Source organism: Myiozetetes cayanensis, unplaced genomic scaffold, assembly GCF_022539395.1.
Source record: "Myiozetetes cayanensis isolate MyiCay16 unplaced genomic scaffold, myiCay2020 scf6-25, whole genome shotgun sequence".
NCBI lineage: Eukaryota > Metazoa > Chordata > Aves > Passeriformes > Tyrannidae > Myiozetetes > Myiozetetes cayanensis.
This window is the reverse complement of record NW_026087853.1, coordinates 38,406,700-38,419,639: the sequence shown is the minus strand read 5'-3', so window position 1 is coordinate 38,419,639 and position 12,940 is coordinate 38,406,700. Positions and strand designations below refer to the sequence as shown.

The 12,940-nt window shown below is 41.9% G+C and overlaps 1 protein-coding gene across 1 annotated transcript in view; it reads right to left on the bottom strand.

Annotated features, from left to right (window-relative positions):
- Nucleotides 1-12,940, bottom strand: part of CSTPP1 (centriolar satellite-associated tubulin polyglutamylase complex regulator 1) — an 81,039-nt gene that overhangs the window by 7,817 nt on the left and 60,282 nt on the right. Inside the window, exons 4-5 of the mRNA XM_050335940.1 lie at nucleotides 7,420-7,504; nucleotides 1,857-1,942 (exon numbers count right to left, since the gene is read on the bottom strand). Of these exons, the coding sequence (XP_050191897.1) occupies nucleotides 1,857-1,942; nucleotides 7,420-7,504 (171 nt within the window). The remainder of the gene's footprint in view (nucleotides 1-1,856; nucleotides 1,943-7,419; nucleotides 7,505-12,940) is intronic.

Below are 12,940 nucleotides of genomic sequence, written 5' to 3'. Positions count from 1 at the left end.
GTAAATATAATACAGGCTTTAGAGGAAGGGCCAGGGCAGGTCAGGGCTGGAGTTGGCAGAAAGCCTCTCCCCAGGCTCCTCATACTACCCACTGTTTACTGCAGGAGTCTAATTTTAAACAAGTTTGTTTATGGATGTGGTCAGCAGTTTACAAATCTAGATTCCATTCGGAGTGGTTTGCATGCGTGTGGGTTGGTGGGAGAGCGTATGACAGGCTGCGTGCGTGCATCATGCCTGAGTGAGCAGGACAGGGATGGGATCTTTGAGTGTGTGTACACAAGAACAAGCTCTTGAGGACTCCAGTGGCATTTTAGTCCCAAGGGAATGAAATGTAATTCTGTGTGTGAGGTGGGTGGAGAGGAAAGTCAGGATGTCAGCAGGCCCTGAGGCTGTTGCTGAGGTTCTCCAGCTCAGTGGAAATATTTGTTATATCAGAAAAATTTTCCAAACACATTTTCTGTCCTTGGCTAATGGTTCTGCCCAAAAAGCCTTGTTCTATCCAACCCAAAATCATTGTTTTCAACTGTTTGTCTACAGTGAATTGTCATGGATAAAGTTGTGATATGCACAGGGGAAGCATATACAGAGAAGTACTGAGAAAAAGAGATTTTTGCATTAGGAACAGCAGCTGAGTCTTAACTGCCAGAAAGATGGGAACTGACAGGTTGGATCAGATCAGCAGGCCACCCAAGTTTACATAGGCTATGTTCACCACAGCTTCTAGCCAGTGTCTCCCAGTATCCAGATCTGGCCCGTTTTGCCTCATGGAAGGCCAATTGTGAGCTACATCCATCAGAGGGAGCTGTTTCTTTGGAGCACACAGAAATCCATGAGCTTTATGTTAGAGGTGCAGTATGCCAGGAGATGAGAAAGTGGCACACCAGCAGTCCCCAGTGCTTGGAAGCATATCTAATTTATAAAGGAAATGCTCATCAAAGTTTCTCTACTTTTTCTTCTGAACTTGAGTTTAAAAATACCTGGGCATTTTTACAGATGTATATAGATGAGTGAGCATTTGTAAAATATACACACACACAAACCAATATTACTTGATTTGTACTTTTCCTGACAAAAATTTGTTGAAGTATCCCGTCTAGTTAAAACTCCAGCTGGTGGGAGAGGTAGAATATAACAAATGACCAACAATATGAAGAATGTTCACATGCATTATCTGCTCATTTTCCTTTCCAACTAGGGGCTTGCAAGTCAAACGAGAAAGGTGGTTCTTCATAGGATGGGTGTTAAACCTGTGCAACTCTTTGCTAGAAGGTATTGTGGAGGTTGCAATTTTATATGATTTCAAGGGGAGGCTTAAGAAGTTTCTGGGAGTGGAGTCCTCTGAGGGTTCCTAAACCCATGGAAACTATATCCAGTTCAGAAATTATCTGAGCTGAAACCACTTCACAGTTGGGCAAGTACTGAGGGGAAGAACTGTATCAATTTGTCCAGTTCCTTTTCCTTTCAAGGCATCAGCTGATGGCTCTTTCCTATCCTGTCTCCAGCATGGTTGAATAATTTCCTTAAAGAAAGAGGAAAAAATATTCCTAGTAAAAGTTAATTGTTAGGTGTTAACTTAGTCTAGATAAAGCTGGATATTTATGTCTCGAGTAAAGACAAATACATGCCTAAGACATTGCAGTTGCATGTATCTTGTTATTCACCAAAATTTGGAAGCTACTCATGAAGCCTACTAATCTCTTGACATCAGTGATGCTTTTCATCAGTAGATTCTATTATCTATATATTTTCTGTGGAAAACCATATCCTTTCAAGTTTCAAAAATGTGCAAGGATTGGGAAGCTGTAAAGTTACAATGCTAAACTAGTGGGTGAAGTCAGCAGCTTCCCAGCATTTACCTGAGTAGTAGAACTGGATCTGGAAAGCAAAGAGGAAATCAGAAAAAGACATCAGGCAATCCATTGCATCATCCATCAGCACAATCCTATGAAAAGATGAGAGAAACAGTTTAGCATCTACAAAAGAACTTAACTCTGTAACCAGGAACCCCAGATCCAGAGAAAGTGCAGCCATGGAACTGTGAGTAACTGAGGGCCAGTGGCCCAGTATAAGAAGTTAGGAGAGAGGAATAGGAACACCCATTGCTGCATGGATGTGGATGCCCTTATACCAAATGAAGGCAGCTTAAGAACCTGAAGTGAGGAGAAGATCCTGAATGTCAGTGCTATCACACACTTCAGCAACAGTGTGAACAGAGCACTGGGACATGGATGTCAAGCATTCAAAGCCTGGTGGACATGATGGAACAAATGCTGGCATAAAAACTGCAGGGCTGGTTCATATGACTATATAGAATCACAGAATATCCTGAGTTGGAAAGGGACCCACGAGGATCATCGAAGTCCAACTCCTGACTGACTGTGACTACAGACAGGACAGTTACACAAGTAGTAAACTGGTGTAAGCAGAATGAGTCATGCTATTTCTCTGTATATATATATCTCATCAAACTGAGATATTTTTCAGATTCATAAAGATAACTACAGTTGCTAATTCACAATCTATGGCCAAACAAACTCTACTTGATTACAGAGGAAATAACATTGCACCAACAGCACTAATCACCTTTCTACTGGTACACTGTGAACATCCTATCCTCCCTTCCTGATAAATGAATCAGTCTCTTTTCATATCAGGTCTATCATTTGACCATCAGGTCAAATTTCATGGCAACTGAAGAGTTCTTGAACAAGTGACAATTCATCTTTCTCCTTGCTAAGTCCCAGGTGCATGCAGGGAGCTGCATGCATCCCTATTTTGAAGCATAGTTCTTGAATATGGAAAATATCAGCCACAGGCCATAAAGATGAAATATAAGAGATAGCAAATTGCAACTCCTTTCAGGAAAAAAAAAAATCTGTGGATTTCAGAAGTAATTTAGGGCAAAAGCTTTCATAAAAATGAAAACAAAACTAAGGCTCTGGTCACTGCCACTGCATAAGGATAAAAAGGTGAGTCTCTGAAGTGGGGAAAATCAAACTCCTCTATGATTGACAGACTGTAAAACAGAAGAGCATACTCCACTTTGATGGAAAAAACCCCAGAGCATTCAGCCAATGCTAAAGAAAGGCATTTGGTACTTCCTCTCAACTGTATGTAAGTCTACTAACCCTGTACAGTCAGTATCTGGCATATTGTGTCATATGAGAAGGATTGCCAGTTTGCTATAGCCAAAATACAGGTCATCGATTAGGACCCTTTTGAACACAGGGACAAATGTAATCTACAGCCCAACTCTGCAGCATCAGTTGTCTAAACACATTGCTGGGGAAACACTGCTCTGTCTCATATAAAATGCTCCAGGGAGCTGTGTGGGAGGCTGACCTAGAAGAACATAAGATCTTGCAAGACTTCCCTGCCACTCAGACCAGTTCTGTTCACTGTGGCAAAATCAAACATGTAGAGCAGCTTGAATTAATTATCTCAAAGAAGAAAGACTGGGACTGAGAGGGTCCCCAGGAGAAAAGCCAGTATTTAAAACAAAACCCTTTGAAGATGTCAAAGTGCTTCTGATTTATTTATTACATTCCAGAAGCCTCCTCTCCTCCTGTCTAAAGAAGCAGTAGCTTCAGTTCTTAATTCTCACTAATAAGCATGTTACTGAGATTGTCAGTGGCCACATCAAGGAAATGGCTTTGAAGCTGGCAGGCAGAGCATCTTCTCAGGCAATACTGCTCAGCCACTGGCATTTCTAACCACTATTTAAGCACTGGAAATGCAATTGGCCACATCACTGATTAGCTGCACTTCCTCCTTTGATGGTCTGTGTTCCAGATACTCTTAAAGCACCAAAGCTTTTCCCAGTGCATTTCTCCATCTTGAAGATGCAGGAGAGCAACAGAGGAGAGTTTTTTTACATATTTGCTATACAGAGAGACAATATTACATCACCTTCATAATACTCAAATCATTTCACTTGTTAAATCTAAAGCTATGGTCAATGGCTGTGTTCTGCAGCACCAAGTCCCAGTCTCTTACTTGGAGAAGAGCAAGAGGAAGTAGGCAGAGCTATGAGAATTTGATGGGCATTTTTTGCTGTTAAAGAGACCAAGGAGCCTCTAAGGAAGATTGTACAGAACATATGTGATGGAGGAGCATCTAAATAGAAGCAGGTGCACTCTGGTGCTGGGTTACTGACTCCACTTGGCCCAGGAGTTTGCATGCCGGAAATGTTGAGAAGTCTTTAAATCTAATACAATCATTTATGAGGAGATTGACTGCAGCTGGCTATTTCCCCACATAGCCAGCTGAATGAGCTCTCAAGGAAGCTGGGAGAGCATCATATGCAACATATCTGTACCTCTTCCCTGAATATCTGGCAAGAAGAACATCCTAGCTAAGGACTGTAAACTAGACAGCAGGACCAAAATTGAGGACAAAATCTGAAAGTCTGAACTGCAACTCAGAAGAGTTCACCAGGTATTTCATATTTCAAGGGATATTTTTCATTATTTTGTGTCCAATTTAGACTTTAGGCCCTCAGGGAACAGATGTGTTTACAAAGTTAGTAAAGTTAGTTAGGCAGCACTCAATGAGTAGTGAAAATCAAGGAGGAACTTTGAAAAGGACTGAAGAAAAATGCCTACACTTGAGGGACTCTGGTTAAGGGTGTAGTGGTCTTTCAGGGTTCAAGTGGGTTTTGGCTGGCTGGAAAGCCTTGCTACAGTGCCAGTGGGGAAACTTTACGGTCTACTGACTGTGGTTAAAATCTCAGAAATCCAGACTAGACAGGATGTCCCCAGGAAAAACTCTAGACCAGGCAAGTTGAAAGGACTTTTACCGTTTTCTGCTACCATTAAAAAGGCTGACTGGCACAATCTGTCTGAAGGCCAAGCTGGCTCAAATGAGTCCTCAGGGACTTAGTTTATTTAGTGATATATGGAGGCAAAAATAAACAAAACACAGAAAGGGCAAGATCTGCACTCTCAGACAATCTTTTAACAATAGGAGTACTGAATTGCTAGCCCCAGTTCCATTAGCACTGATCAGTGCAACATGAGCTCCCACACCACATAAAACAGCATAGGAGCCATAAACTACTCTGCTCCCGCTACTCAAATGTGGGTAGTGAATTCCTTGTGTTTCTCTTAAAAGGGAAAAGTCCGTGCTCAGGTACAGATCTTGAAATCATGGCATCAAACCAGAAAGATCCCTTCATTTTCTTTCCTTCTGCAATTTCAAGATTCAGGAAGCCAAAAGGTGTCTCTGAACATCACAATCTGTAGATTAAAATCTTTAATCTGCTAATGGCTATAACCCTTTGAAGAAAAAAAAATCCAAGAAATCTCACAGACACAGATAGCCTGGTTCTTTTTTTGGGATATGACTTCTGCATTTGTGTAGCACCAGGAACAGAAAAATGGAGCTCTCGTGTGTCACGTGAATAAAACCTATATTGTTGCAGCCTCTGTTCTTATGTTCTGACATTTCCCGATCTTAGTCCCAGTGTTTGTTATCAGTGCATAGCAACAGCTCCTGGACGAGCGGACTGCACCGTGCTGTGAGATCATCCCAGTCATGCAGCACGGAGACTACAACTACGACTGTGCTCTTCCCAAGAGCTCCAGTAATTACACAGGTCCCGGCTGTATCCGTGAATGCTGTGGCTACTCCAGCTGCTACTTTGTTTAATTCCTTTCCCAAGAAAATTAGCAACACAACCGTTGGGGGTGTGCAGACTGAAGGAGGAACATTGTTACTAGGTTAGCATGTGACACTCATGCTTTGCAAGGACTCAATCAACTGGTGCTGTTAAGACAGCCTGCAGAGTTCACCCTTCTAACTGGCAGAGAACAAGGAGGGCAATGGGAAATGTAGACGAGAAAAAGGACAAGAGAGTGAGCAACAGTTGTAGCAAAGAGAAAGATGGTTTAGAAACATGACAAGTTCTATGAAAATTGTTCAAATATATTGTAATAGAATAATAGCAATGTGTAAGTAAATCTCTAGGCAGCCAAAAGTAGGAGTGAGGTCATCCCCACCTGAGCCTGGGTGCCTCTGACAGAGATCCCATTTCTCTCCAACACCTGCTCCCAAAGCCGGCTTGTCTGTCTCTATGGCACACACACAACAGTGCAGCAGGCCCCTGAATGGGGCCTCTAGTTTACAGCAGTCTTGTGGATTAAATTCCTTGACACAAACATCAGAACATGTGTAGATATGCTGAAGTCTCCTTCACCGCATGCACCATCACAAATTCCTGCTCAGCTCCGCTGGAATCCTATGAAATGCACACCAGCACATGGGACTGGTGATTGTGTACCTCCATGAAAGGAAGCAGCAGATATATCTGCTACAGGGTTAGCATTCTTTCTTAGTCTGGCATTGGGGGTCAAGCAACTGAACTCCAAAGGCCCACTGATGAGCTGGAGGGAAAAGTGTCTTTTAACTTTTAGTTTTAATTGAACCAACACAGCTTAAACTGCAGTTCAGTTTGGATGGTATCACTTAGGAGCCAGAGAAGAGTTCAGTGAATCAGCCAAGCGGAAGGACTAGCAGATGGGTTACACTTCTCTTTTTCAATTTCCTTTCTTATTATAATTTTCATGGGACTCTGATGCTAGATTACAGAATGACAAATAGAAAAATAGGACCTTTTCATTATTTAGGCCATGAACAACATAGGTAGCAGCTAATATTCTGATCATGTGTCTGGCCTCTATCTCCAACTGTCATATTTAGGACCATAATAAAGGTACATTTCCATGCCTCCTCTGCTGAGATGGCTAGGAATGAAAGCATTTATTCAGTAACCTTGTTGTGATCATATATGTATGTGTGAGCGTGCACACTCCTACTGAGATCTGAACTGACCCCCCCCAAATAACAGATGCATGTACCTTATTACATTTTCACTATCAGATAGTTAATAATCAACTGCCTGGGCTGGACTGGAATCAGCAAGCACAATCAGTAAAAAATTTCATATCACATTATCAGTGCCCTGAGCCAACTATCTACTTTTTGCCTTGTCTAGATTAAAATAAAATTTCAAACAGATTAGCTGCCATGTTCTTACCAAATGTACTTTAAAACACTGGCAATCCTTCAGAGGTTAGTACTATTTAAATGTGATCAACCACAGGAAGCTGGGGCAAGGGGGAACACATTTAAAGAATGGTAAACAGTATTTGAAATAGAGTTTAAAAATCATGTCATTGGCTAACGTTCTTTTATCTGCATGTAGAGCCAGCAGCAGCATTCTACACTGATGTTTCAGACTCTGCATTTCTTAAATATATACTCTTTTGCATTGCTAGAAAAACACCCTGTTCTTGGATGCCTCTTTTCCCCAAACCTTAAAAGCTGAAGGCCCCTGTTCATACCTTTACCCACAGATCTAGTTCCTTAGTCCATGCATGTAGGACTAATCTTGCCTTTAAGAAGAGGATGAGGACCCACCTTGCTGCTTTCTGTGTGAGTTCCATTGGGAAGTCAGGGCAAAGCAGCTGCAGCAGGCAGTGGTATTCCTGTGCCGTCAGCAAATCTGCAGGAAAAGAGAGGTGAGAACATTGTAATTATTTTAAAAGTTGTTCCCTCCCCTTGCTTTCTCTCTAGGAAAAAAACCTCACATCGCCTTTATTCTCAATTCAAGTAGTCTGGGTACTAATGACAATGTAACTGCTCCCGAGACTCTAAGAGCTGGGCTCTTCAGATGGAGTTTCCAGCAAAGACAATCCAAAAGAGGCCTGATGAAGAGGAAATTCTACTGAAGAGGCTCCTGCAGAGAAACTGGTAACAGGTAGTGATTCAGTGTGAAAAAGGGGTAACCGAAACAGGGCCATTTCAAGTGAGAACACAGTTTGGTTTGACTTGAATATAACCATGTAGAAAAAGAAATAATTTCAAAGTTGCTTAAATTTGCTGAAATTCACTGGCATGGTGACATTCCCCACAATATGCTTGAAAATCATCCACAGAACATCTGGCAGCAGTAACAAAGGCAAACAAGGTTTTTGGGTTGTGTATGGAAGGCTACAGAGTATAAACCACAGACATTATTACTTTGGCATTCGGTAAGGCAGCTGGATGGTCTCTTTTGGAATAATGTGTACAAATCTGGTCACTGTATTATAGGAAGCACAGAACAAAGATCCAAAAAACACAACAAAACCAATCAAATTATTCCTGTGTTATAGAGCAGCTTTGTGAAAAACTGGTCAAGAAGGGCCTCTGTGGTTCAGCAGAAGGAGTCTAAAAGAGGTGACTCTTAGGGAAGCTTATAGGATCCCAAGGGAATTGAAACATACTGATGTCAAACAGCCCTACATGATTGTATGTTCATAGTCCAAAAGGCTGTGGACTGGAGTTAAGGAGAAGATTAGCTGAACAGCAGCAATTTTGCAGTACTTCTATATACAGAAGAATGCAAAGTATGGAAGAAAGAGCCAGGGATGGAAATAGAGCCAAGCAGCAGTCAGGGAGGGGATCACAAGGGCACAAGCATTAGGACTGAGGGCACAAAGCCTGAGTTCTTTTGTCACAAACACATCTCAGTTTTCATTAGGCTCTCATCCAAATAGTCAACCTTGTTCCAGATGACAGCCACAACTTCGAATAACAGAATCATGAAGGTTGGAAAAGACCCTTAAGAGTATCAGGTCCAACAATTAACCCAACACTGCCAAGTCCACCATTAAACCATGTCCCTAAGCACCACATCTACATATCTTTTGAACACTGCCAGGAACGGTGATTCCACTACTTCCCTAGGCAGCCCATTCCAATGCTTGACAACCCTTTCAGTTACTAAATTTTTCCTAATATCCTATCTAAACCTTCCCTGATGCAACTTGAGGCCATTTCCTCTCATCCTGTCACTTGTTACTTGGGAAAAGAGACTGACACCCACCTTCCTGCAACCTCCTTTCAGTTAGTTGCAGAGAGCAATAAGGTCTGCCCCGAGCCTTCTCTTCTCCAGGCTAAACAACCCCAGCTCCCTCAGCCACTTCTCCTAAGTATTGTGCTCCAGACCCTTCACCAGCTTCATTGCCCTTCTCTGGACACGCTCCAGCACCTCAGTGCCCTCCTTGTAGTGAGGGGCCAGAACTGGACACAGGATTTGAGGTGCAGCCTCACCAGCGCTGAAGTGCAGGGGGACAATCACTGCCCTGGCCCTGCTGGCCACATAATTTCTGATACAAGCCAGGATGCCGTTGGCCTTCTTGGCCTGTTCAGCCCTGAGAAGAGACAATGGACAGGGCACCCCATCAATATCTACAAGTGTCTGAAGGCAGGGTGTCAAGAGGAAGGATCCAGCCTCTTCTCAGTGGTGCCGAGCAACAGGACAAGAAGCAACAGGCAGAGACTGAAACACGGGAAGTTCCATCTGAACATGAGGAACAGGGACAGATTGCCCAGAGAGGTTGTGGAGTCTCCCTCACTGGAGATATTCAAGAGCCATCTGGATGCAATCCTGTGCAATGGGCTCTGAGATGACCCTGCTTGAGCAGGGACGTTGGACCAGATGATCCACTGTGGCCCCTTCCAATCTGGTCCATTCTATGATTCTGTGATCTGCCACAGGCCAAGCATAGGAATCAGCTTACAGGAAAACAGAGAACTTGGACAGAAAAAAAGATCTTTTTGAAGCAGACACTTTCTCATAATTGACAGTATGGACAATATGGACCTTTTACTCTTCAAGGCTTTGAATAATGCTGGGTATTATTAAACTTCTAAACTTTGCTAAAAAGTCTACATGTTGGTCTGAAGGAGTTACATCATTTAGGAGCTTTGTGCAATACTCAATTTCCATTTTTGCTTAAGTTCAATTTCCTATCTACGCATCCTTATACCTTTTGCTCTTCATTATTTTTAATTTCATTTGTCAACATCATTATAATAACCTTTTCTTCATACTGTATCTTATTCAATCTATTTATGGGCAACTAGATTTATGTAAAGTTAAATCTGTTTACCTTACCCTCTACATCTCTCCCTACCTAGCCCAGTCATATCTGTTGCTCTTCTTTGATCCCCTTTGGATTTTCACACTGTGGTGTCCAGCAGTGTACAAAGCATCCTTCATGCATTCAGAACAGAGAGGCTCTAGGAGGATAATCCGCCCTTTTTTTAATCAGCAAAGACCCTTTTCATTGATTTTGATTTTCAGCCTCCTCTTTTCTCCCCCTGAAGGTGAAGGAATTTGAGGGGGTTTTTTTTTGAAGGTGAGGTTTACAGAGAAAGTTACACTTTGTTTTCAGTCCCTATGTGGGGACAAAAGCAGCTTGAGAAGGTAATGTGGCCCTAAGCAAGCTTTAATTTTGAAGCATAAATAGAGATCTCTCACTTGCTAAAAATAACATACTTTTAGAACTTATAGTTAGTTATGCTTTTTCTTCTCTCTCTTCATAGCAAGTCACTGCATCATACTTAGTCCTCTACCACTAAACAACATAGAACAAAAGCAGAAATCTGCTCCAAAAGACTTTGGAAAGGGTGGCAAAGATCATCTACAACCAGCACACTAGAAGATGAAGTTTGTTGTCAATTAAAGCGGAATTAATTATGGCTTCAGTCTTTGAGCAAATGGTCTGTTTAGATGGGAACTGCACACAAAGCTGATGTAGTGCAGAGAAGTTCCTTCTCTAAACAAAGAAGCCCTTTGCTTCTTACTCTTGGGGAAATGGCACCAAGTTGCTCACTGAAGCACACAGGCAGACTCTTTTAGGCTGTAACACAACTCAGCCTGTAGACGACCCAGGCGCCCGACCAACAGATCATATCAATTTCTCAGACTATAGTTGGGTACCTATTACCCAGGAAGTGGGATCACCACAGACCTTAGGAGGTGTCTACAGTTTGCTGTGATGACTGTTTTCCTATTCCTACAGCAAGGTCAGTGAAGACCATGCTGAAAATTACATTTGCCCATACACCACACTGTCTGCCAAGAGCTGCTTGGAATAAACAAGGGCAGTTTTGGTGCACGACCACGTTGCTCCTTCCTGTCTCCAGGCCACAGCTGAGTAAATAGTGTTCAATGTTGCATGATGAAGAAAGAAAGAAAGAAAAGAAGGAAGGTACCAGTCAGAATGAGTGAAAACTGGAATCCACAACTGCTACTTTGGTTGCTACCACAAATTACTGCATCTCAAGTTCCAGTAACAAATGAAGCAAATCACAGAGTGTTTAAGTCTGACCCCATAGCACAGGGCAATGAGCTATACACACTCTACCATGCCCTTGCAGTGGAGCAAACTCAGTCATATTGTGTGCTTAAGGATGGAGTCTTCATGTTAATCATGTTTATTTACAGCTAAACTTACACTTTGCTCTTCTACTGCAAAGCAGCTAATAACAAATTCCAAAATAATTTCAAAACAACAACTCACTAAGGAGCTGGGAGGCTTAACAGGAAGTACTTTTCACTGTTCAGCATAATTTTTGCTCTACTGGTCTTCAAACACTTGCCCAGCCTGTACTGCTGCTGCTGCCGCCGTGCCACTAGCAAAATCCTAACTCTTCCCTACAGATCTAATTGTCCTGTGAGTAGTTTACTGTCTTTTAGTGCCTGAGGCAGACTTTTTCTCATGTTTCAGAGGTATAGTTTGTCCATGAAGAAAAAGAAGTTTGTCCATGTGGTACAGTCTTAGAAAGTCCCACTTTCTGCATAAAAATGGCCTACGTTTGAGAAACATGAGGGCAGGTGCTTTGGATTGCCCTGGCTTTTAAGGCACATATTAAGCTGTTAAATTTTGTTTCTGGTTTGTATGTGGCTGACAGATGGCACCTGACCCGAAGTGATGCAAACTCCAGCAATGCTAAATGATGTGTTTATGCCGCTGTCAGTGTGTGTATGAAGTGTAGACAGACCTGAGATATCTTAAAATTAGTTATCTTTAACAGTGACAGCAGCCTAGCCACAGAAGCCTGGAGCTCAGTGAAGGCTGCAAAATCTACCCAGGAAGCCAATAAATATTTAGGACTTAGCCTGAATTGCAGTCGTTGCTGCTGCATCTAGGCTGCTTTCAGCACAAGAAATAGCTATCTCCAATGTTGTCACAACACTGTGACAACTTTAAAAATGCCCAGAGCAGTAGGAGAATATTTACTGCAGCTGGTGTATGAAATCTGCCGCAAAAAGTCACATTGGTAAATTCCCAGAAACACAAGGATTGCCTTGATGAATATGCATTAAAGCTCCCTATTCCCATCATTTTTCATGTACAACCACTATCCAAGAAGACTGGAGCCCTGGGCAGCATAGCTGTCCCCTTTGAATTATGGTAGGACACACAATTTCCACAGGTTGCTTTTCCACAGGCATGAAGTCATTCAAGAGTCATAAAGTCATAGAGTTGTAAATCAGTCTCCTGGAAATATAACAGAGAACAGACTAATTTATTTTTCTTTAAGTGTTGGAAGAGTCTTTCCTGGCCTTTAGTTTTTTTAGTGTTTCTGGTATAAGTATGTATCACATCCTTAGGATTCTTTCTATATCTCTGCAAGATTATAACCTGGTAGAAAAGAACAAAACCAAACAAAAGCCCCTAAACATAGAAGTGTGCATGTTCTTATGGTGTCTACAGAAGCTACAAGTTTACAAAAAAAGGACATAAACATGAGTATTGATAATACTGCAACTTCCCAATGAGCATCTGGCTAGTAGGCTAAGCTCTGCACGTGCCTTGTTCACAAGATACCTTAAGCCTAATTTCCTCCATACATCTAATGCTTATAGCAAACAGAAAGCCAAGAACTCTAAGAAAATTAATCCATAAGTAGGACCTAAACAGCAATATACAGCTGTGTACAGCCCCCATTTCTTCCTCATAACACTTTCTACTCTAAAAATAAAAATCATTCCTTTCCAATTAATCATTCATAAAATTTTGCACTGGGAGATTTTATGATGTATCATGAAAAAGATCTATTCCTGAGAGAATGGCTGTTTAAATAAGAATTTTAAACAAAATAA